The 25,440-nt window shown below is 41.4% G+C and overlaps 1 protein-coding gene across 1 annotated transcript in view; it reads right to left on the reverse strand.

The window, feature by feature from the left end:
* TTL (tubulin tyrosine ligase) overlaps nucleotides 1-18,801 on the reverse strand; it is a 30,103-nt gene extending 11,302 nt beyond the window's left edge. Inside the window, exons 1-4 of the mRNA XM_045550072.1 lie at nucleotides 18,460-18,801; nucleotides 15,334-15,412; nucleotides 7,962-8,194; nucleotides 304-439 (exon numbers count right to left, since the gene is read on the reverse strand). Coding sequence (XP_045406028.1) covers nucleotides 304-439; nucleotides 7,962-8,194; nucleotides 15,334-15,412; nucleotides 18,460-18,616 — 605 coding nt within the window. The 5' untranslated portion in view covers nucleotides 18,617-18,801. The remainder of the gene's footprint in view (nucleotides 1-303; nucleotides 440-7,961; nucleotides 8,195-15,333; nucleotides 15,413-18,459) is intronic.
* Between the last annotated feature and the right edge of the window lie 6,639 nt (nucleotides 18,802-25,440).

Raw genomic sequence — 25,440 nt, forward strand, 5'->3', positions numbered from 1 at the left:
CAGCTTATTCCATAAGCAAGCCCTTTATACTCTTCTCTTTGGATTCATAAGTCATTTTCATAACAGAGAATATTAAAAATAATCCATAACCTTAGTAACCTTTTCTAAACAGAATAAAGAAATGTGGAAAGGAAAATAGAAAGTTAGGTACAGAAGCTCGGTTCCAGTAAGTTGCACTCAATTTTGGTAACATCTTAAACACAGTCAAATACTTCTTCATATTCCATGTCCCCCTCCTCACCACACATGATTGCATTTTTTTCAGATGAATAAAAACAAAAGCTGTGGACACTGATGCATTACCGAATGTCAAACTTGCGATGACCCGGTTCCAGAAGCAGAGGGTGCTCAAGGTATTTCTGGATCACGTGCACTTGGCCCTGGTTGTCTATGAAATCGAGAAGCTCTGAGGCCTCCGAGGAGATGAGAATGCCTTCACCTAACAGGGCAAAAGCAAAACAGAAACTTGTCCAATTGAAACCAAGAGGAAAAGCTCTGCACAAAGCCAGAAAGGAAATATAGCAAAAAACCCACAGGAGGCTTTTATTGGCCTGCTCATACTTTTCTTTCTCCCTGTCACCCTCCTCCAATCTCTCACATTCTCTGCTCTCCCACAAGAGCACCCAGGGTTATCCAACTCTTTTCCCGTATAGGATTGTCAACACTATTTTGGCAGGCTACAAACATGAAATTTCAGTTTTACAGATATGCAAAGTGTCTAAGCACTCTAAATAAATACTACTCTACTATTGGTCACTGGCTAGCACAATAAAGACTGTGTACTGCCTTGACCAATAAATCACTTCTAACACTAAAACTTATAGAAATACCAAGAAGGTCATAAAGACATATATGCTAATATATTCCCTGCAGCATTATAACAGACAAAACTGGATACATTCAAACCGTCCATTAACATTAAATAAATGACATATCCTTTTTAACAGCATAATTGAGATGTAACTTATATACTATAAATTCACCCTTTTAAAGTGTATAATTCTATGGGTTTTAGTAATTCAAGAGTATTGCAAGTATCACTACAGTCTAATTTTAGAACATTTTCATTGCTAATGGGTACAGGGTTTTTGGGGGCAGGCAGTTACTCCCCATTCTCTCCTCACCCCAGCCCCTGACAACCACTAATCTACTCTCTGTCTCTTATCTGTAAATTTACCTCTTTGGGACATTTCATATAAATGGAATCATATAGTATGTAGCCTTTCATGTCTGGCTAATTTCACTTAACACAAAGTTTTTGAGGTTCATCCATGTTGCATCATGTATCAGTACTTCATTCCTTTCTATGGCTGAAGAGTACTCCACTGTATGGATATACCACATATTATTCATTCATTCTGAATTGATGGACATTTGGATTATTTCCATTGTTGTTTGGCTGTTATAAATAATGCTGCTATAAGAATTGATACAAGTTTTTGTGGATATATATTTTCATTTCTCTTGGGAATACACCTAGAAATGCAATAGCTGAATCATATGGTAACTCTACCTTTAACTTTTTGAAGAACTACCAAATCAGATTCCAAGGTAGCTACACCATTTTACATTCCTACCAGCAATGTTCAAGGGTTCCAATTTATTCACATCCTCACAACATTTATCATCAGTCTTAATTACAGCCATCCTAGTGGGTATGAAGTGGTATTTCATGTGGTTTCAATTTCATTTCTCCAATGACTAATAATGTTGAACATGTTTTCATGTGCTTATTGGCTATATATTAATATTATCTTTTTTGGAGAAATGTCTACTCAGACTCCTTGTTTATTTCTTGATTGGATTATTTGTGCTTTTATTATTGAGTTATGAGTTTTTTAATACATTCTTGAGACAGGCCCTTTATCAGATATATGATTTGCAAATATCTTCTCCCATTGTGAACAGTTCCATTATTGCATGGATCCCTTTATGTTGCCTTTTTAAAGCCACACTCAAATCCCTCCCTATCCTACCCCCATCCCTGGCAACCACTAATCTGCTTCCCGTGTCTATAATTTTGTGATTTCAGAAATGTTATATAAATGGAATTATACAGTATGTGATCTTTTGGGATTGGCTTTTTCCACTCAGCATAATTTCCTGAAGATTCATCTAAGTAAGCTGCTGTATCAATAGTTCACTCCTTTTTACTGCTAAGTATTAACAGTATTCCATGGTATTAATTCACCAGTTTGTTTAATCATTTACTCATTTGAAGGACATTTGAGTTGTTTGCAGTTTGGGGCTATTAAAAATAAAGCTGCTATGTACAGGTTTTTGTGTGGACATAAGTTTCATCTCTCTGGGACAAAAGCCCAAGCGTGTGCAATTGCTGCGTTGTATGGTAGTTACACACTTAGTTTTATACAACATTGCCAAACTTTTTTCCAGAGTGGCTGTAGAATTCTACATTCCCGCTAACAATGTATGAGTGATCCAGTTCCCCTAGATCCTTGCCAGCATTTGCTGTTGTTGCCATTTCTTATTTTAGCCATTTTAATAAAAGTGCAGTGACAGCTTGTTGTGGTTTCAATTTGCATTTCCCTAATAGTGAATGATACAGAAAATCTCTGCATTTGCTTATTTTCCATCTGTGTAGCCTCTTCAATAAAATGTTTTCATGTCTTTTGCCCATTTTCTAATTGGATTATGTGTCTGTTGTTATTTACTGTTATGTTTTGAAAGTTGTTTATATATTCTAGATCTGAGTCCTGTGTCATATAAATGGTTTAAAAACCTTTTCTCCCACTCTGGAGTGTATCTTTTCATCGTTTTAAGGGTTGTTTGACAAAGCAAAAGTTTTACTTTGATGAGGTTCAATTTATCGTTTTTTTACTTTTATGGATTTTACCTTTGTGTTAAGCTTAAGAACTCTTTGCCAAGGTCTATCTCCTATTTTCTTCCAAAAAATTTTATAGTTTTACATTTAAGTCCATAATCCATTTTGAGCTAGTTTTTGTATAAAGTGTGAGGTTTACATTTTTTTGCTGTTGTTGTTTATTTTTTGAGACAGAATCTCACTCTGTTGCCCGGGCTAGAGTGCCATGGCATCAGCCTAGCTCACAGCAACCTCAAACTCCTGGGCTCAAGCGATCCTCCTGCCTCAGCCTCCCGAGTAGCTGGGACTACAGGCATGCACCACCATGCCCGGCTAATTTTTCTATATATTTTTAGCTGTCCATATAATTTCTTTCTATTTTTAGTAGAGACAGGGTCTCGCTCTTGCTCAGGCTGGTCTCAAACTCCTCAGCTCAAACAATCCGCCCGCCTCGGCCTCCCAGAGTGCTAGGATTACAGGCGTGAGACACAGTGCCAGGCCGAGGTTTACACTGATGTTCATTTTTTTGTCTGTAGATATCCACCTTATTCAGCATCATTTGTGGAAAAGTTTATCCTTCTTGTATTGAATGGATTTTGCGCCTTTGTCAAAAATCAGGTGAGCATGTATGTTTGGGTCTATTTCTGAGTTCTCTATTCTGTTCCATTGACTGTTTCCATCCCTCCACCAATACTAGAGTGTACTGAGTACTGTACAGCAAATGCCAGCAAGGGTCTGGAGGAACTGGATCACTCATACATTGTTAGTGGGAATGTAAAATGGTACAGCCACTCTGGAAAGAAGTTTGGCAATGTTGTATAAAACTAAACATATACAGTATTGTATAGTATGCCTTAATGTCAAGTAGAGTGATTAATTCCCCTTTATCCTTCTTTTTCAAGATCATTTAAGCTATTCTACGGCCTGTGCCTTTTCATATGACTTTTAGAAGCAGCTTTATTTCTACATAAAAACCTTGCTGATATCATGATAGGAAATGCATTAAACCTATAGAACAGTTTGGAACAAAATGACATCTTTTCTTTACTATGTTGAGTACTGCAATCCATGAACACAATATATGTCTGTCCTTTTCTTTAGGTCCTCTGACTTTTTCCATAATCATTTTGTAATTTTCAGCAGACAGAGCCTATACACGGTTTGTTAAGTTAACATCTAAGCATTTAATTTTCTCTGGGGTGATTGTAAGTGACACTATGTTTTTTATTTTGGTTTCCACATGTTCATTGTTGGTATACAAAAATGCAATTGGTTTTTTTGTGTATATGTTGATCTCACATCCTGTAACATTGCTGAACTTACTTTTTAGTTCTAGGACTTTCTCGCCTATGCTTTAGATTTTTAGATTTATAGCTTCTCTCCACTTAGGTCTCATGCTTTCAGTACAAAGGAATTCAATTCAATTCATTAATTCAGTGATGCATCTTTCCTAAAAGTCAACCCCCTTCTCAACTACCTTGTTTCTGTCACTTGTTCCACCATCTGGTTAGCCTCTTGAACAAGAAACCACAAATCTACTTGGAAAAGCTCACTTCTTCTCTTTCCCTACACACATGACTCATTCTGCTTCGTCTCCCTTAGGAACCACACTCAGATATTCTGGTTCCTCTTTATTTTCACTTGTCAATTCTTGAGTTCAGACTTTAATCTCCCCACACACACACAGCACTTTTCAAACTACTTTTAGAATAATCATCCTAAAACACCACTTTCCTACTAATGTCTTGAAACTATCCCTATCACCTACTGATATCTTGCTCTACACAATCTAAGCCTGTTGCCTCCCATACGCTCCAACTTTATTTTCCTTATGCTATTTCCTCATGTAAACCATTTCTTAGTGAAAATGAATATACCTAATATTAATAGGTTGGGAAAATCAGAAGACAGCTACATTTTTATAACTTTAAAAACCTATTGTCATTTAAAAAACATGGCATTAAAGGGAAATGGAAAAGTTACCCATAGACTTATTTCCTGCCGTAATAAATATTTTTATTTTTTTTTATACTACCTTTCTTTATATATGGGCAAAACCTGGGTCAATCACAATGAACTCATTTCATATTCTTTTTTTTAAACTTTATATTGTCAATGTTTTCATTGTTTCTGTAACTTCACAATTATGTTAGTGGCTGAAAAATATCTCACTGTGTGGATGTAAACCAATTATATATTTGTTTACTGATTATTGGACAATGAGGTTGTTTCTAAATAATATTTTGGTATTGTAGATAACACAGTAGTAAATGTCTTCGCTATAGATCACTCTTGTTTCTTTTTAAATATTTCTTTGGCGTAAGTTTTCAGGAATGAGATTACTGGACCAAATGATATGCATCCTTTATGGCTCCTGCTCTGTGTTACCCTACTGCTTTTTCAAAAGGCTGTAAAGTGTCACTAACAAGAAGAAGTCCACAACAAACTTTCAGCAACAGTATCAATAAAAGTCTTTGCTTTCTTATTTTGTAGGTGTAAAATGATACATAAAATTCAAATTTATTTTGCAAGTTTTGGATACTGGTGTTGTATGTTTCCATTTGTTTATTAACTGTATTTCTTACATTACTTATTTGTTCATATCCTCACTAACTAAATATGAAGCAATTATGAATGAACATTTGGGATCTTTAAGGAGCTTCAAGGGCAGTCTTTCTTTTCTGTGTTACAATCTCAACTTTTAGGTAATCTGGAAATAGATGCAAAATTAGCCTTCTTTCTGACTAAGCTGTGGGTCCATGAAGGCAATAGATCATGTCTGTCTTATTTATTCCTGTATCTCCAAACATTCATGACTTCATTCATTCATTCATTCATTCAGTACATATACTGAACCTTTCCTGGGTGCCAGGAGTTGTCCTGGTGGGGGACACAGTGCTGAGCACAAATGTAACATGGTCTGACTGCTTTAGCAGACTCTCTGTGTCCTGCATTGTGCATAGATTCTGGAGAATGGCCAAGAACAGGAGGAGGTGAAGGTGGCTCAGATGAGAGATGGGTGGTGAACAGTGGCTTGATACTGAATATAGCTGGACGGTTGAGTCAATTATACCAAACATGTATAAGAGTAGGTACTAAGTAAATATTTGTTCAACAAGAATAAAAGCTATTCATCCTATTGACTGAATAGGACAAGACAAATATACACCACTTATCTCCTCAACTCCTAAAGCAAAAATTCTTTTATTTTACTTTTTTTCTTTTCTTTTCTTTTTTTCTGAGACAAGGTCTCACTCTGTTACCCAGGCTAGAGTGCAGTGGCATCATCATAGCACACAGCAACCTCAAACTCCTGGGCTCAAGTGATCCTCCTGCCTCAGCCTCCCAAATAACTGGAAGTACAGGCACACACAACATCCAGTTAATTTTTCTATTTTTTGTAGAGATGGGGTCTTGCTCTGGCTTTGGCTGGTGTCAAACTCTTGGCCTCAAGCAATCCTCCCACCTTGGCTTCCCAGAGTGCCGTGATTACAGGCATGAGCCACGACACCCAGCCCTAAAGCAAAAATTCTTTGTTTAGCATTTATTCTCTTTACCCGCTCTCCCCTGTTGCTTGGTGTTCCTCTAAGTCTTGCCCTGGTGAGGGTCCAGGGACTACCCACGAGTCTTCACAATGGCCTTTCTGAGTCTAAGCCCAAATCCACAGGAGGAATCTGCAGTACCATGAATGTCTATTTCCTCTTCCAATTCTTCCCTTTACCATTAGAACCAAACTAGCGGACAGTACCTGAGAAGAGGTCACAAAGGGCCGAGAGATGTAGATGAGGCACCTGGCTTGTGGCAAGAGTCCAACTCTCCCACTTTCAGGAGATTCCAGGTGATGCCCTCCTGTCTCATGGTTGGTGGAAAAGAAGGTGAGGTCCACTGGTCCAAGAATAGTACCAATGGCCAGATAGTCTTTCCAGGCAATAAAAGAAGTAAATACAAAATGGAATGGTTTTTAAAGGAACATATGATGGTAGTCATAGAGAGAGACTGTTTATGTGCACACTACATTGGGAACTGCCTCTACTTTAAGCCTGTGTAATATTATAAACCTCACTTCTTCAATGCATTCATTCAACACACATTTATTGTTTGAGGAGAGTTCAAGCATGAATAAGACAGAAAGCCTATGCTTGTGTGGAGAGATGGATAAACAAGTAACAGAGTGCTAATAAGAGGTTGCTGCAAGAAGAAAAATAAAGCAAAGGAAAGGGAAAGAAAACAATGGGCAGAGAGGTTACTTTAGATTAGAAAAGACTTCTCTGGCGAGGCAACATTTGAACTGAGAGAAACAGAAAATAATCCATAATAAGCTCATTCCAGGTACAGAGACAAATTTAGAGTATTTGAGGGACACAAGGCAGTCTCTGTGGCTACAGCACTGAGAAGAAGGCTGAGAATAGAAGAAGATGAGATCAGAGATATGGGCAAATGTCAAATGGCGCAGGCTACCCTGCAGAATCTGGAGTTTATTCTAATTGCATTAGGAGGCCAGCTGGTAAGTCTTGGGCAGGGAGTAACACAATTAGATTTATTTTTTTCAACATCACTCTGTCTGGGAGGAGGAGGACTAGCTGTGGGCAGGTGCTGCAATTGCACAGACTAGAGAGAATGGGAGATTTGCTTGAGAGGGGACACAGTGGAAATTTCAAGAAAAAGTCTAGTTCAGAATGTGTTGTGAAGATAGAGCTAGCAAGACCTGCTAATGTGTTAGGTGGAGACTATAAAGAAAAATGCAGTTGAGGATGCATCCTAGGTTTGGGGGCCTCAAAGCCTGGGTGAATAGTGGGATCATAAACTAAGTGGGAAGCCTGAAAGAGGAGCAGGCAGGGCTGGGCACAGTTGGGAAGGAAATGAAGAGTTCTGTATCTGACATGGTCAGTTTAAATGGCTTTCAGAGATGGGGAGGGTGTCAATGGATCTAGAGCTAAAGGGAAAGACCTAGACAGGAGATGTATATCAGTATATAGGGGGTTATTTAAAACTATGTAACCAGATGTGGTCTCTACCCTTGATGATTCAGATTTGAATAGGGTCATTCATCTAAATTCGTCATTAAAATCTGACATACCATTGAACAAAGCATGACAGAAACCTACAGGGAATAGAGAAGGGGACAGCAATGCCAACTCACCTTTGGCACCGGCTGATGACTTTGCAATCCAGACGTTGCCCTCTCCATCCTCTTTCTTTCTGTTATAAGAAGCCAGGAAGAATTCTCTCTCATCTGTCCTTGAGTTATTGATCGGTGGCTGGATTCCATTCTGCGCTGGAGCAACTGGCGTCTTGAGATTAGTTGGATAAATCACATAAGACTCAGGGAACCATGTACCGCACTCGGCCAGTTCCGGGCTTGTCTTGATTAGCCTTGCAGATGACAGAAGAAGGTCAGTGTCCCTTCTTATTGCACTGTGTCACTCTCTCCAGAAAGGCCACTGCTCTCCCCAGAGCTTTTGAGGGAGGCAAGGTATGACTCAGTCTCCTTCTCACCCCTCTATTTGCTCTTGGCCACACTGGACAGACCTCTAATGCACTATCAGGCAGCACACAGCTATTAGGTGCAACTTTAAAGGCATGTCCCAGTTAATTCAAATGGCTTAATGCTCAGAACTTTAGCTCTTTTTTTAAATGCACCTCTACAGAAACTTAACATAATCTTGAGCCAACACTTTTTCAATAAGTATCTTGTGGGTGAGCCAGACCCACACTAAAAAAACGAAGTGGGGAACGGAGGAAAATTTAACTAGTGAAAATACTATCTTGGCTCAACTCTCTGGGGAAGAAAAAGCTACTTACGAATCTGAATTATCTAAAGACTTTTTTTAGTCTATTTCTTGCTTTTAGCTCAGCCTAGATTTAGTGACAGAATAAAAAAGGAATCTTTCTAATGGGACATAGGACACCAGTGGTCATAATAAAACATACCTCCTGCTCCCAAAATAACGTAACCACACAGAAGATAAAGTCAGACCCTGGGCAAGGCACTTAACAAATACAAGAGCTTATCAAAGGCTCCCCACTGTACCTAATCAAACCTCTGGAGCCAGCAGTGCTAGAATCACATTTCACAAAATAGGAACTGGGTCACAGAAAAGCAAACTTCCCAAGATCATAAACGTAGTAAGCACCAGTCAGGACACAAGCCCCAAATTCTCAGGTCTTTTTTTTTTTTTTTTAAGACAGAGTCTTGCTCTGTCGCCCAGGCTAGAGTGCCATGGCGTCAGCCTAGCTCACAGCAACTCAAACTCCCGGGCTCAAGCGATCCTCCTGCCTCAGCCTCCCAGGTAGCAGGCCTGCCCTCCCAAGTAGCAGGCCTGCACCACCACGTCCAGCTAATTTTTTCCACTGTTAGTTGTCTGGCTAATTTCTTTCTATTTTTAGTAGGGATGGGGTCTCATTCTTGCTGAGGCTGGTCTCGAACTTCTGAGCTTAAGGGATCCTCCCACTTCGGCCTCCCAGACTGCTAGGATTACAGGCGTGAGCCACCACACCCAGCCATCCAAACTCCCCAGTCTTAACTCTAAACCTACCCTTACTCCCCAGGAGTCAGAGCCAGGGAGGAACCTACCCAAAGACTTGTGCAGGCCTTCCCCAAGCTGTGCTCCCCCTTCTGTCTAGAACAGAACTGTTAATGTTAAGCCCACATTAAGATTCACCTATAAACCCTAGTCAGTGAGCAAATGGCAGAAATAATGAAAAGAAATTTTAGATTGAGATTACAAATAAAGTCATTTTAAAGTGAAAGGCAAAGAAATTGAAAGTTACTTGAACTCAAGGGAGTGAAAAAAAAAATAAATTTCTAATCCTTTTAATGTTCAACTCTATATCTGCATCGTCCCATATGGTAGCCACTAGTCATATGTGGCCACTGAGCATTTGAAATGTGGCCAGTGTGACTCAGAAAATTTAAGTTTTATTTAATTTTAGTTTAAAAACTGATACAGTGTAAAATATTTTTCCATTACATACAACTTATTGATTTGGTAGGATGACATTTTACTTTATTGTTGTATTGCAGTATGCACATCAAGCCCATGTGTCATTTCTAGTATCACACACAAACACATCACTATTCTCTTTGGGGACAATAGTTTGATTCAGTTCAAGTGATTTTTTTCTGTGCTCTGATGAAACATTATAATGTGTTTATTAAGCAGAAAGCATGAGTTATAGTGCTAACTATATAAATCACAAATTGGTAACTAAGGTGAAATATAATTATTTTTCTAGTTAAAAAATGGGCAAATTTTAAAATTTAAAACAAAGGCATATTACTGATGTGGAACTGACTAGAACTATGACCAGGTCAATAAAGAAAAAAAAAAAAGCTGGAAGAAAGTACATCACAAATTCACAAAAAATGGCAACTGTAATACACTGCCGCAGAGTAAAATGAAAAAGCAAGTTTGTTGTATAAAGGTGAAATTTTCAGCAAATACACAATGAATTTGATAACTATTTTCGTTTCCTTTCTACAAAGAAGAATTTAATGAAATTAGTGGCTGCAATCACAGTTAAATATCTTACAAAAATTGTTTTATCAAATTTTTAACAGGATCTAAGCTTGTAATTTTGGTTAATAATAAAATGGCTTGGCTTGGCTGGGTGCGGTGGCTCACACCTGTAATCCTAGCACTCCGGGAGGCTGAGGTGGGCGGATTGTTTGTGCTCAGGAGTTCGAGACCAGCCTGAGCAAGAGGGAGACCCCGTCTCTACTAAAAATAGAAATTAGCTGGACAACTAAAAATGTATATAGAAAAAATTAGCCAGGCATGGTGGCACATGCCTGTAGTCCCAGCTACTTGGGAGGCTGAGGAGGAAGGGTTGCTTGAGCCCAGGAGTTTGAGGTTGCTGTGAGCTAAGCTGACACCATGGCACTCCAGCCTGGGCAACAGAGTGAGACTCCGTCTTAATTAAATAAAGAAAGAAATAAAATGGCTTGGATCCTTACACAAAAAGACAACCATTTTAGATGGAATTATTGTGAAAGAAACTATCTTAAGAAAAATATTTAAAACAGTATCTTCCAAAAAGTTAACAATCTTCCATTAAGACACAATTGCCCTCAAACTACAAAACCTTTCTAGGCCAGGCACGGTGGCTCATGCCTGTAATCCTAGCACTCTGGGAGGCTGAGGCGGGAGGATCATTTGAGCTCAGGAGTTCAAGACCAGCCTGAGCAAGAGCGAGACCCCCGTCTCTACTAAAAATAGAAAGAAATTAGCCAAACAACTAAAAATAGAAAAAAATTAGCCAGGCATGGTGGCGCATGCCTGTAGTCCCAGCTACCCAGGAGGCTGAGGCAGGAGGATTGTTTGAGCCCAGGAGTTTGAGGTTGCTGTGAACTAGGCTGACACCACAGCACTCTAGCCCAGGCAAGAGAGTGAGACTCTGTCTCAAAAAAAAAAAAACTCCCCCCCCTCAAAAAACCCCTTTCTATCAAAGATTGATTCAAAGTTGGAAAAATATTAAATATTTTAATAAATAAACTCATATATAAATAAATATAGCTTTAGATGAGTTGCATGACATAAGAGATGCTGGCCAATACTTTTGGCATGCTATATGTCTTGAAGGATTCCCAAAGATACTGTCAAATTGTAGCCTAAAAAATATCAAATTCATAGTGTAGAAATTTTTGAATCTTTTACATCTGTCAGAGAGTTTCACCAACATGTGAAAGATTACTTTCTATCACCACAGACAGGACTTTAGCTAAGTTGTATTAAAATATAGACTTACTGGGCTTTTAATAGACTGATGTTTCCTTTGTTACCTCATTCTACTGCATGATACATATTGGAAACATTTGCTTCATTCCACTATATGATACATATTGAGAACATTTGTGCTCAGTTTTCTGAAGCAGACTCTGTGAAAGAGTCATGGATACAGTTGTTGAAATGGTTCGGTATTTATTTGCAAATGTTGTAATGACTTTCCAGTTTATGAAACTATTGAATGAAACAGAAGACAATGAATTTAATGATATTGTGTTCTTTACCAATACTCACTGATTGAGAGATGGAAGAGTTTTACAAAGATTTACTTTGTAACTCCAATTCAGATTTTCTTGAAAAGGAATGTTTGCCAAATCATTATTTCTACTCAATAATTCATTATTTCGTTCAATAATCAAACATTAAAAATGGTGATCTTATTTACATTCTCTCACCTATATCCACATTGCATATGAAAAAGTGAAGCTTAAAGCTCCAAGGAAGGAAAAGAAGACCTTATTTGTGATCTAGCCAGACAGATACGAGAATTTATGTTCCAACTTTATAAATCAAGTCAATAATAATGATTTCATATATTTTTATAACATGACTCAGTAGTATGCAGAAGATTTTAATTGTAATTGACAGCCTTGTGAAAATTGGCTGCAAAAACTAAAATAAAATTTGAAGAATACTTTGTTAATATTGATAAATTTAGTTACTTTTCAATATATTCAATACCCCCCTGATTTGATAATAACACTGAGTTGATACAAGAGTTGGTGAATTTCCTTAACTTGGATAGACATAGTATTGAAAACAATATGCCTTTGTTTCAACATCAAATCAATTCTTCTAAAAAAAGATGAACCAGTTTTGTCAATGTGTGTGCAAATATTAAAGAAAAATGATTTTTTTGGTACTTGATTCAGTTACTGAAATACTTTTACATATGTGGGAACAACTTCAACCATAATTTTTTTTGAGATCTAAATTCAAATGAAGAGTTTCTAAAGAAAATGTAATGGCTGAATTAAGATGTGCTACAAATGTAAAATATACATCAGATTTTGAACAGTCAGAATGAAAAAAATGTATAAAGTATCTTTTTTATATCAATTACATGTCAAAATGATATTTTAGATTTATTCAGTTAAATAAAATAGATCATTAATTTAATTGCACCTGTTTTTGTACTTATTTTAAGGTGGCTACTAGGAAGTTTAAAACTATATGTGTGGCTAGCATTCTATTTCTGTTGGACAGTGCTGTAAGATGACCTTAGTTTGGAAGCCCTCATTTCCTGTACAGAACCAAGACTAGGCTCTGCAGGAATCCTTTGCATTTGTTCCTCATGGGGCCCACTGGGAAGTAATCACAAGTGGAGATTTATTCATATCTATAAGGGAGTAGTGCTCACAAGAGGGAAAGAAAGGCTCTGATTTGCACCAGGAGACAAAAAGCTCCCCCAGGGCTCTGAGACCACAGCCTTGGGACCTTGATGAATTTCTGACACTCCCTGTGGTGACAGGAGGAAGGAGTGGGCTGTGCAGAGTCCAGCACAGAACCCCACTGAGGCTCTGGGCAGCCTTCTGAGGGCACCCAGTTACAATGCCCACAAGTCCCATCTGTACAGGTTATAACTGTCCTGGTTCCACACGAACTGCTGTGTCTGTGGGCAACCTGGCTGTCCTCTTTGAGCTGCCATTTTGTCCTATAAAATGAGGGAGATCTCATTTCTCACTCTCTGGAGTGCTTTCAAGCCATACAAAATCACGGGGAAGAGACAAACTGATGAAGGGAACCATCATCTCCTGGAACTACTACAGACCCTCGCAGGACACCTGAGAGAATGAAGGAAGCTGATGAGGATGACAACAACCCCCAACCTGCATAAGTCATGTCACCACTCACAAGGTGCCATCACAGGTCACACTGTGTGCCTCCAAGGGGCAAAGAGCAGGTATTGTCACCGCCATTCATCTCTATTTTACAGACGGGATACTGGGATTCAGAGTGGTGCTGTCCAAGGCCACAGATATCTATCCAGGCCTGTCATGACTCCAGCCCTGCACTCACTCTGCCTCACTATAGCTGCTAAATATGCAAATATGGAGAACAATATTTTTTACAGCATCTTCTGTTTCTGAATTATACAAACAAACTTCTACCTTTATCTTTAGGGGAAAAAAAATCATAGTAGAAAAGATTGAATAAACATTTTATAAAAAATTCTAAATGAGGAGTTTAAACAAACAATCATATTCAACTTCTACTCCTGATTCCAGTGAAACAGTTGTTTGCATTCTATCACATAACTATGTAACAAGAAGACTTCAGGAAGCCTCAATCTGCTTTGGGAGTGGCTGGTGACCCACAAAAACCCATCACAGAGAGGAGTGGATATGTAAGCCACCAGGGGTAGTGAGTCTGAACAAAAACTGGAAATGTTCCTGTGAGCCTTCAACCTAAGTAAACATCTAAAGCCCAGAAAGAAATGTTAGTGGAAAAAAGAGCATTTTGCATCAAGGCAAAAATCCCAGTGCCTTCTTACCTAAATGATCTGTTTGGCTACATACACATGTTCACTAGTCATTATGGAAAGAATACTGGAGACCTACTACAGCCCTAATTTCAGGGGCCATACCCAGTGCTTCCCTACTGAAATGATAACAAGAATAGCAGTGACAACCACAATAATACTAATAATAAAGTGAAGGAGAGTTTTCAATTATACAGTATGAACAATGAGACAGGCATTATTCAAAGCCTTTACATAAATTGACTCAATTAATTCTCACAACAACACTGAGGTAGTTACTATTATTATCCCCATTTTACCCAGAAGAAAATTAAGGCACAAATATTCATTATGTACCAGGCCACTGTGCTATATATACTTTACATGTATCACTTTATTTAATCCTCATAGCCTTATGAGGGAGGTACTGAGGTTTAGAGGGATGAGATTTATAAGGGGAAGAGCTAGGGTTAAAATCCAAGCTTTTGACCCTAGATCTTAATCATGGTATAATACAGTCTCCTTCCACTTTATGATCCTATGCTTGTGATACCTGGCCACAATCCAACTGCTCAGAGATGGTCGGTGGCACAGGCACTGTTACACCCTGCCCAGATGTCCTTTCTGAAGCCCCCCTCGCTGCTGTAAGAGATGGCAGCTCAGGGCTGTGCACGCTGTTCTCCAGGGTCCAGCCCCTGCCTAGAAATGCCTGGGAAGCTAAGTCCTCTACTTCTCACAGCCAATGGCTGACTGATACTGGATGGAGCACAGAAGCCTGGTCCCCTTGCCTCAAGATGCAACAGCTCTGAGGTGCCATTCACTCCGGTGCTCCATGGAGTTAGGCTGAGGCAAAACTCCAGCTGAAACCACCTCTTCCCCTGCCCTACCCCTCCTAGCTGCTGCCCCCGCTCCGTGACGGGTTGCTCTGGAGAGCCCTCTCCCATGAAATCATTTACACAAGAAACCCTGCGTCAGGCTCTGCCTCTAAGGAGCCCCACCTAAGAGACAGACAAGCTTTACCGAGCATGAGATAGCAATGTCTTGGACTGCGATCCAAATTGCAATCCAATTTTTAACAGGATGTACATAATGAAGCTCAGATCCTGTTAAAAATTGCTTCAATCAAAGCAGCTTAGGGGAAGCTTCAGAACTGACATTTGTTAGCTTTTTAAATAAAAGTATTTTTGGCCTTTAAACAACCCCACATTTTTGCTTAAATGCTTCATATATATAAATTGAAAACACAGGTCTTCAAGAACACTTACTTCACTAAGGAAGCTTTGCGGCACAGTTTGTCAGCCCCCCTGTAGTAATTCACCAACTGCGCCAGCCCCGGCTCGTGACCTGCGAAGGGAAGAGGAGACTCAGAAGGGAAACAGGACAGGTGGGGAAAGACAGTGTCAGCACCAGCTTGCAGGAGGGAGAACAGTTGTGCCACACCCAGCTTTTCTTTCTCTCATTTCAGGACTTGTTGTTAGAAACGAACAATTTTGTTTCTCTGTCCCCAAGGTCCCTCTTCCTCTCTGTACCCTGCTGGCAACTCTCACCCAGCCCTCCACGGATATAATAATATCAACATCGTAGGTCTGCCAAAGACCACTGTACCTTTCGTGTTAGGATACAGAGTGCCGGGGGTATTTTCTATTTCACCTCTCCCTGCGGCATAGCACTTTCCTCTCTTGGCTTAACGCTTACGGACTTTTAATCTCTGTATAGTGTGGCTACTTTCATAGAGTCATGCTTTCCACATCCCCAATCTTGCTTTCTACAGCCACCAAGGAAGGCAGCAGAACAATGATGCTGTTAGGCTCAAGCACATCTACCAAGCAAGCTTCTAGGAGAGCCACTAAAAGGTAAAGGAAGGTAGTGGAGAAACCATGTCTATAAAACCAGAAGCTCTGAGAACTTTCTTCTGTGCATCAACCCACAGGGAAACTCACTCTCAACAGCTCTTATTGCATGTACCCTTCTTTATAAAATTAGAGCAGAAAGGATACAAAGAAAAACAAATTTTTATTTAAAAATAAAAAATGTTTTGTTTAAAATGTTAATGAAATGTATTGCATTTCCAGTAACAAAAATCAAAGTAAGACCAAACAGAGAGATTTTGAGATGAAGACACCAGAGGTAAGAATAATTCATCTGAGAATGGCATACAGCCAAATCAAAAGTTTCAGGTAGGCATTAACTGGCTCTTACTGTCTCCCCATGGCAGACAGACCTGATTCACACCTTCTCATTCCCTGGCCACCAGCATTCCTCAGCTTTGAAATTGCTCTATAAGCAATTTCTCAAATTGCTTGGGTTTCTCAAAATTCACTTTAAGCAAAAAGTAAATATCCCTAACAGTGATGGCATATAACCACTTTTCATTGTGGGATGCTGTTTTCTTTACCATAAAACCCAATTGTTTACTGATCATTTGCTGGATTTGTGGTTCCTATTTAGGATTCAGACCCTGTAGGTTTCTGCTTCTCATCCCTAGGCTTGAACACCACAGTAATGCCAATCACTCCTACCTCTGCCCTGGGCAGAGATAATTTTTTCTGTTTTTGTTTGTTTGTTTGTTTGTTTGTTTTGAGACAGGGTCTCACTCTGCAGCCAGGGCTACAAGGCCTAGAGTACAGTGACATCAGCATAGCTCACTGCAACCTCAAACTCCTGGGCTCAAGTGATTCTCTTGCCTCAGCTTCCCAAATAGCTAGGACTACAGGTACACAGTACCACACCCACCTAATTTTTCTAATTTTTGTAGAGATAGGGTCTTGCTCTTGCCCACAAGCGATCCTCCTGCCTTGGCCTCCCAAAGTGCTAGGATTACAGGTGTGAGCCACTGTGCCCATCCTTTTTCTGTTTTTCATATTAGGATTCCACCTAAGCCAGGCACCGCCAAGTCCAAACAGGAAATTAAGTCAGTAAGGGAAGTGGACAATGAAAGGAAGAAATAGCTGTTTTCAACTACAAGCAGTTTTTCCTCTCCTTCCTTCAGGGAGGTATTCTCTTTGCTGAGGGGTTCCTGAGACAGTTTAACAAAAGGGAATCTATTCTGAGATTTCTGGGGGTTCAAATCAGCCCTTCCATGGAGGCACCATTCGACATCATAAACTTGTATAATGATGAAAACTTGTTCCAGGTATATTCCAAAGAAAAAAGTTCAGTAAGTTTATACCACAACACCCTTCATTCCTCAAACTGTTATGGTTTTACACAGCTACAAGTGTAAAATGCTCTGTGTAAGCTCACCAATGGCTAGTCAACTCCAAACGGCCTGTTTTCAGTCTTTGCCCATTCAACCTCCGACCACACCTATTACTAAAAACTGTTTCCTTTCCTGGACATAGAACATTGCTCTCTTTGAGCTGCCCTCCAAGGTAGAGATGACTCTTCCTCCAGTGCCAATTCTCCTCTTTTGTCCTTGGAAAACAACTGTCCCCCACCCCTGATGAATTCGGGTGAGGAACATGGCTTCTCAGAGAGAGGCTGCACTTCCCAGACCACTGTGCAGTGAGGGGAGGCCCTGAGACTATGCTCAGGTCAGTGGGATGTGAGTTGAACCAACCTGGACAACTCCAGGGTTACAGCATTTACAAAAGAGGGCTGGTCCTCTCTTTGCTCCTGCCTTTCCTACCAGAGGTTATGTGGATATGGTGGTGCCCAGCCAGCTTCAACCACCTGAACGAAGGCAACTTCCCCCGAGAGAGTAGGGCAGAGACGAAGGCGAACCAAGCCTCATGTAAAACCTTTATTCAATGTAAAACTGTGAAAACATTCTTTGGTGAAACTAAGGAAAGGTCTAAAATCGGACACCCTTCCACCCTTATGAAGCTCCTATTTTGGGAATCCAGAGGTCTTTCCCAGATTCCCTGACCGTTCATCCGAGCCTTTGGGTGGCAGAATCCCGAGGGGTTTCAAGACCTACAGCTCCCTCACCCGCGCCAGGGAGGGAGGAATCCTCAGTGCAGAAGAGCTGCACGGTGACTCCCGCCAGTGTCAGCCACCGGCCGGCTCTGCGGAGCCGCGCTCCGCTCTGATCAGTCCCGCCCACCTGCCCGACTTGGGCGGACAGTCGGGCCCGGGGAACTAGGATACGCCGGGCTCAAGTCCCAGCCTCAGCGGCTCATGTGCCGATGTCCCCCCGGCTGCAGGGACCGGTCATTGTCAGGAGACAGCTGCGTCCCCCGGTGGCCGCACTGCGACTCCCGCTCCGAATCCGGAGACGAGAAGGCATTAACAACGACAGGTTTAGATCTTTCTGGATCCGTCTGATCTCCCTGAGAAGAGACGGAGGGGAAGATCTGTGACCTTAAAAACAAAGCACTCGTTCTACCGGGCCGGGGGAGGAGCGGAGGGCCGCTCGGGGGCGGGGGGGCGGGAAATGGGGAAGGGCTCACCCAGTCTCCCGAAGGGCAGCCGGTTCCTCTCTCCCAGCATCAGGTTAAACCTGGGATTGTCTCGCCTCAGCCTCTTCCAGTGGCCGGTGGCGAGGAGCAGCCGGGAGACCTCGGCGTAGACACTGCTGTTCTCGTCGCGCACCACGAAGGTGTACATGGCGAAGGGCCGCGCGCCCGGGCCGCCCAGGCAGCCGCGGCAGGGACCAGCGGGCCGAGGCGGCTGCTCAGCCTGGATCCCGCCCGGCGACCCGCTGCGCTCCGGCCGCGCCCCCGCGCCAGCTGGCCGCGCCTCCCGGGTCCCGGCGGCGCCGCGCCCGGGCGCCCGCGCGTCCTCCGGAGTGGAGAGCGCGGCCCGGACGCCCGCCCTCCGCGGCGGCCCCGCCCCCGGCCCGTGATTCCGCGCGGCCCGGCGCCCGCCGCGCCTGCAGAGGGCCTGCGGGCCCGGCGCGCCCCCTGCGCTCACCGTGCGCTCCCGGGGCCGGCTGGGGCCGCGGGGCTAGGCGCGGCTGGCCGCGGCCCTGGGAATGTGCGGTGGAGAGCGGGAGCCTGGGCAGGTCCTCCGGAGCCCAGGGTCACAGCCCGGGCGTGGTGCCAGGGGAAGATCCTTTTTTGCAGGGCTTGCTCCGGGTCTTACTTGTTACCAAAGGACGTTTTATGGATAAAAACCAAAAGTTCTAAGGCCCAATCCTGTGTCCAAGTGAATATGTGCTTCCCTTCCTCTTTGCTTAACGACTGCTGAGAACTCGGAGCAGCTGTTGGTTTTGTTTAGGTCGAGTGTTCCCATGGTCTGCTGAGACCTGGGTGGCTCACGTCCGGGGCGTGGGGGGTGACTTGAGACTCCGCTGGTGGAAACAGTCCATACAGGCCCCGGGGAGGCCCGGGCTCCACTCCCAGTCTTGCCATTTACTAGTGTTGGGCCACTCGCTTTCCCTTCTCCCGGCCTTGATTTCCCCTTCTGAGTGGCGGGGAGTGTTTCTTTAAAGTCCCTTAGGTTCTGAGGGTTCTAACCTAGTCCCTTAGGTTAGCCCTCTCTAACTTCCTTTTAGAAAACCATTTTTAGTGCATTCAAGGGACAAAGAGAGGACAACGACTATCAGATTCCCACAAACTTCCTACATTCCCTCAAAGTATCCACATCAGCCATGTGCCTTACATTTTTTACTCTCGTTTAGAGAAAGAACACTCTGGGACCTCTCCCCATCCTGTTCCTCCTGTGTTCACGGTACCTACCGATCATATCGTAGAAGCACCCTCCTCCTTCCCATCTTTGCCCAAATTGTGTGGTGCAGGCAGGCATTGGCGGATGTGCGCACCGCCTCCATCTGTAGGCATGCACTGGCTGTGGGGAGCTTCCTCAGAGCAAAAATGGGGCAGGCCTAGAAGTGCTAAGTGCTCACATTCCTCCCAAGTGCTCTCCATCCATGAGGGATATGAGTTGTCGGCTAACGCCCTGGCTCCCTCACCCCTCAAGTGAATCTGCAGAAAGGCGTGTGTCCCAGGCTGTACTTCAGCGGTTCTCTGTAGGATAGAGCTCCAGTTGTCCACAACTGTAGCTTGCTCTTCAGTGTACCTCTGCTGGCTTCCTTCCTTTTGCTGACTCACTATGCCACTCCTGTACTAATGTTTCTTGGGATCACTTCCCAAATAAACTAGGGTACTTGCTTTTGCACTCAAGTCCTTCTCCCAGGGCCACCTTTGGGGAACTCTTGCCAAGACACTGCTGTTCTTCATAGCCGATCATCTTGAAAGTGACATCTGCTCCAACGTGCCCCATTCATTCCTCTCCACCCACTCCTCCTACACCGTAGTTGGTTTCTCTGTGACACTTCACAGCCATGGCTCTCCCTAGGAACACCAGTGGCCTCTCAATTTCCAAATCCAGGGGTTACCTTTTTCCGTTTTCTCACTTTTTGTAATGAGCACCATTTTTGTTTGTTTTAGTTTTTGTACAGCCGTGGTCCCCAACCTTTTAGGCACTAGGGACAGGTTTCAAGGAAGCCAATTTTTCCACGGATGGGGCAGCGGGGATGGAAGATGGTTTGGGGATGTTTCAAGTGCATTACATTTATTGCGCACTTTATTTCCATTATTACATTGTAATATATAATGAAATAATTATACAACTCACCATCATGCAGAATCTAGTGCCACAGCTGATCCGACAGGAGGGGAGCTCAGGCGTTCATGTGATCATGGGGAGCAGCTGTAAATAGAGATGAAGCTTCACTGGCCCGCCACCACCCACCTCCTGCTGTGTGCCCAGTTCCTAACCGGCTGCCTGCCTGCTCCGTGGCCCCAGGGTTTGGGGACTGCAGTTGTATGTACTCCTAATCTCCTTTTCTTGACAGTAAAACTCACCTTTCCCCTTGGAACCCATTTTATGTAGCTGTGGTGGGACTAATACTGTCCATTATGGGCATAAGAAAATGAATATCCAGGCTTGGTCCCAAAGGGAGTAATCCGCCCCTTTTGCTATGGTGACTGGTAAAACATAGGAAAGTGATACAAATCAAGCCAATCTGATTCTCTCTAAGAGTTTTCTACCAGAGTTATGGAGAAAGGCTGACTTTTTATTTCAACTGAATTTGCTCAGATGGAACACTATCTGTGTGGGACAGCTTGCCACTATCTTGCTATCTTACAGAGGGAGAACCCTATTTGAGAATTCAGCTTTCCACACCCCCTAGCATTAGGCTTGGCCATGTGCATGTATGAATATGTTCTTGCTAATAGGATGTGAGTGAGTGATGTGTATCACTTCCTACTCTGGACCTTAACATTTAGGTGTGCCTTCTCCTTCTCCCAGAGACAGGACATACAGTCACAGTTATGATATTAGAACAAAAAGATGTAAGGAATTTCCCAAAACTAGCTATGTGCTGAATCATAACACAAACCCCAACAAATTTAAAAACATTGAAATAATTCTAAACACTTTCTCTGACAACAATGGAATTAAGCTGCTTGGAAATTAAGCATTATTATATACTGATAAATACCTTGTAAATCAATGAAGAAATCATAACAGTATGGGAAAATATTTTTTGGCTTGATGATAATAAAAATATGGCATATCAAAATTGGTAGGGTATAGCTAAAGCTGTGCTTAAATGGACATTTGCAGCCTAAAGTACATATGTTAAAAAAAGAAAGACTGAAAATCAATTATCTAAGCATCCATCTCATGAAACTAGAAAAAGAATAACAAATCAAACCCAAAGTAAGTGGAAGGAAAGAAATAACAAGGGAAGAAACCAAGGAAATAGAAAACAAATGTTCCATAAAAAAATCAAGAAAACCAAAAAGAGGTTTATTTTTTAAAAAAGACTATTTAAATTGTTAAGCATTTAAGACCAACAAATGAAACGAAACACAATAATAATTTCATTCTAATAGTCAATATTAGAATGAAAAGGGAAACTCACTAGAGATCCTGAAGACATTAAAAAGAGTAAGATACTATAGACAATTTTTGCCAATGAATTCAACATTTGGACAAAACAAACAACTTCCTTGAAAAATCCAGTTTACCAAAAATGATACAGAAAGAAATACAGAATCTAAATAGTCTTATATCTATTAAAGAGGTTGATTCTGTTCACAGATAAAATATCTTATATGTAGAAAACCCTACCAAAAAAACCTCTAAAGATTACACACACATCCAAAAATATTAGAATTAATAAACAAATTCAACAAAGTTCCAGAATAGTCAAAAGCAATCCTAAAAGAAAATTAAGAAAACAATTCCATTTACAGTAGCATCAAATAGCCAGTTCAGTAAGGTAAAATTTGAAAAAATAAATAAAACTGTCATTTTTCACATATGACATGGCTGTACACATAACAAAGCCTAAAGAATCTACAAATAATTTGAATGAATAACCGAATATATCAAAGTCACTAGATACAAGATAAATATACAGATGTAAATTTTATTTCTGTATGTCAACAACAAAGAAACAGAAAATGAAACTTTAAAAGATACAATTTATAATAGCATCAATACATCTCAAATAATTATTTAATAGGACTCTCTAATGAAAGCTGTGCAAGATCTCTATACTGAAAACTACAAGATGTAATTGAGAGAAACTTTAAATGCACAAAATAAATGAAAGAATGTACCATGTTTATGAGCGAAAAACTCAAAATCGTTAAGGTGTCAAATTGATCTATAGGTTCAATAGAATCCCAGACAAAATCTCTACAGAGCGTGGAAATTGACAAGGCAATTCTAAAATTAATAAGAAATACAAAGGACCAAGCACAGCAAAGGTGATCCTGAAGAAGAAATATGGAGGACTTACACTATCAGATATCAAGACCTAACTAGAAAAGTTACAGCATTTAGGTGCCAAGCTATAGTAATTAAGGAAGTGCGGTTTTGGCATAAGAGGAGACAAATTAACCAATGTAACAAATAGACCAATGTAACCCACAATATATATGGTCACTTGGTTTATAACAAAAGTGACCTTGCAGATCAGTGAGGGCAAGGAAGTACTTTCCAATAGATGGGGCTGGGTCAATGGATATCTATATGGACAATAAAATTAATCTTGACCCCTATCATATGCTATATACAAAAAATAGTTGCAGATGCATTATGATCTAATACATCTAAATTTGAAAGGTAGAACAATAAAGTTTTAGAAGAAAACAGGAGAAAAATCTTTATGATCTTATACTGGGTAAACATTTCTTATACTAGGTAAAAAAAATCTCTGCAAATGAGAGAAAAAATGTGTGAATTGGCAACCTTAAAATTAATCTTTCCGAAGCACAGCATTCATCCCATCTTTCCATACACCAAACACTGCAAAGGCTCCTTGCAGCCAGAGTCCTGTTTCAAATTTATGGCCTTTCAGTAATCCTTTCCATCGTATCTTCCCTGCTGCATTTACCACATTCCCTCAGCCAAAGTCTTTGAAGTGCCCTGATCATCACCAAGGTCAAATTACAGCATGTCAGTTGGAGTGTTAATGTTGAGTGTGCATTACCCCTTCCAAAATGGCTGAAGCATGTACTAGATGGATTGTTAAATCTCTATTCATCAAAATCTTTCATTAGGAAGCATTTTCTATCTCATAATCATGCTGAATAAAATGAGATTTACTATTACTTCAGCCTGACATCTTGGTTGCTGTTAAGCACTTTGGAGATATGACAGACTCACCCTTCAGTGGAGCCTTTCGACCCCCACCCGAAGGAAGAATGCTCATGCACACTTTTCTATACCCAGAGAACCTGCATGTGATAACCTCACAGTGCTAGGTTCAGTTTATGTTGTTACATTCACTCACTCCTGAGGTCAAGGACCACATTGTTTCAGCTCTACATTTTAGCATCTCACATAGGGCCTATGCCACGGAAGTTACTTAATAAAGATCTTATAAAGGAGAGAAAGAAAAAGTCCTAATTATAAACAAGAGGAATTATAAGATGAATTTTTACAATTAGGAAGTTAAACAAGAAAAGGACAAGCTCTCACAAAAGGAAGAGTTTAATTAAAAATTCCCTTTCTAGGTTAGGCGCAGTGGCTCATGCCTGTAATCCCAGCACCTTGGCAGGCCAAAGCAGGAGGATTGCTTGAGACCAGCCTGGGCAACATAGCAAGACCCCATCTCTAAATAATAATGATAATAATAAATTAGCTGGGCATGGTGGTAAGAGCCTGTAGTCCTAGCTACTCCGGAGGCTGAGGCAGGAGGATTGCTTGAGCCCAGGCGTTTGAGGTTGCAGTGAGCTATGATTGCACCACTGCACTCTAGCCTGGGTGATAGAGCAAGACCCTGTCTCTAAAAAAAAAAAAAAAAAAAATGCTGTTTCCGCCTTTCTTTGACAGGTTGATTTCAGCAAACTCCCCTTGTATACCATGCTGTACAAACATTTACAGACAATGGATACCTTTTTAATATGAGCTCTCCCTGTCCAGTTTGTATATCCCAGCACTGCCTATTTTTTCACAAGGGTAGACTTGGGCCCTTTGTAACGACAACTTGAACTTGTTCAGGGAAAGGTCCTTAAAAGGAGGGTGGCTCTGTGTGCAGTTCCTGGAATATACTTCTTCCAGTGAAGTGTCCAGGAAGAGACACAGCCGGGTTAGCAATGATGTGTGGGATGAGCACAAGGGATATGAACATCCTGGAAGAAGAATGGGGGAGCTCAATTAACACCCCACTTGCACCTCTCCCAAGGTCTCAGCTCCTCTGGGTGCAGTACTCTCAGATCAAGCAACCTATCCCTTTCTTTGTTCTCCTAACATTTAAAATTCCCCAGAGAGGCTGGGGCCTGAAACCCAGTGCTCCAGCCGCAGACAGGGGCTTTGAGCTCCAGAACCAGACCCTGGGTTTTAGGATGGGTGTCATTAGAAATCATGAGGTCTGAGGTTTTCATGGGGACAATGGAGCTTGGAGTCACTTTCTTTGGAAAGTGACTGTGCCTGGGCTTGGGACTCTGCGCAGGCTGTGTGACAGAGATGAAGACTGTGTTGCTCTGGGGCTAGCCAGGCCCATATCATCCCAGAACTGCAGTTACTGTCTCTGTGGCTCAAGACAAGTGAAGTCACCTGACCTTTCTGGGCCTCAAATTCTATCTTTGAAGAATGGAATAATAATACAACAATTGTGAGGATTAAATGACATATAAAATGCTTAGCACATGCCTGGCATATAATAAACTCTCCATAAATGGGAAGTTACCAAGTTTAGTTGCTGCACTTATATAATAGACTAAAAATGACATTTCTGTTAGGAGGAAAGCAGAGTCTGTAGACTAGGGATATCCCTGATCGTCAATGTGAACATTTTCATTTTCTATTCAAGAGGAGCCATCTCCAGGCACATAGTTAAGTTCGTAAAATTCAGCTTCCCACATCTTTTAACATGCTCTCTCACCTACCCCACACCACCCGGGGGTGCTGCACTGCACCTGGGTACTGTCCTTTTAAGGCAGTGAGTCCAGCTCTGCACAGGGTGG

The sequence above is a fragment of the Lemur catta genome, chromosome 4 (assembly GCF_020740605.2).
Source record: "Lemur catta isolate mLemCat1 chromosome 4, mLemCat1.pri, whole genome shotgun sequence".
Taxonomy (NCBI): domain Eukaryota; kingdom Metazoa; phylum Chordata; class Mammalia; order Primates; family Lemuridae; genus Lemur; species Lemur catta.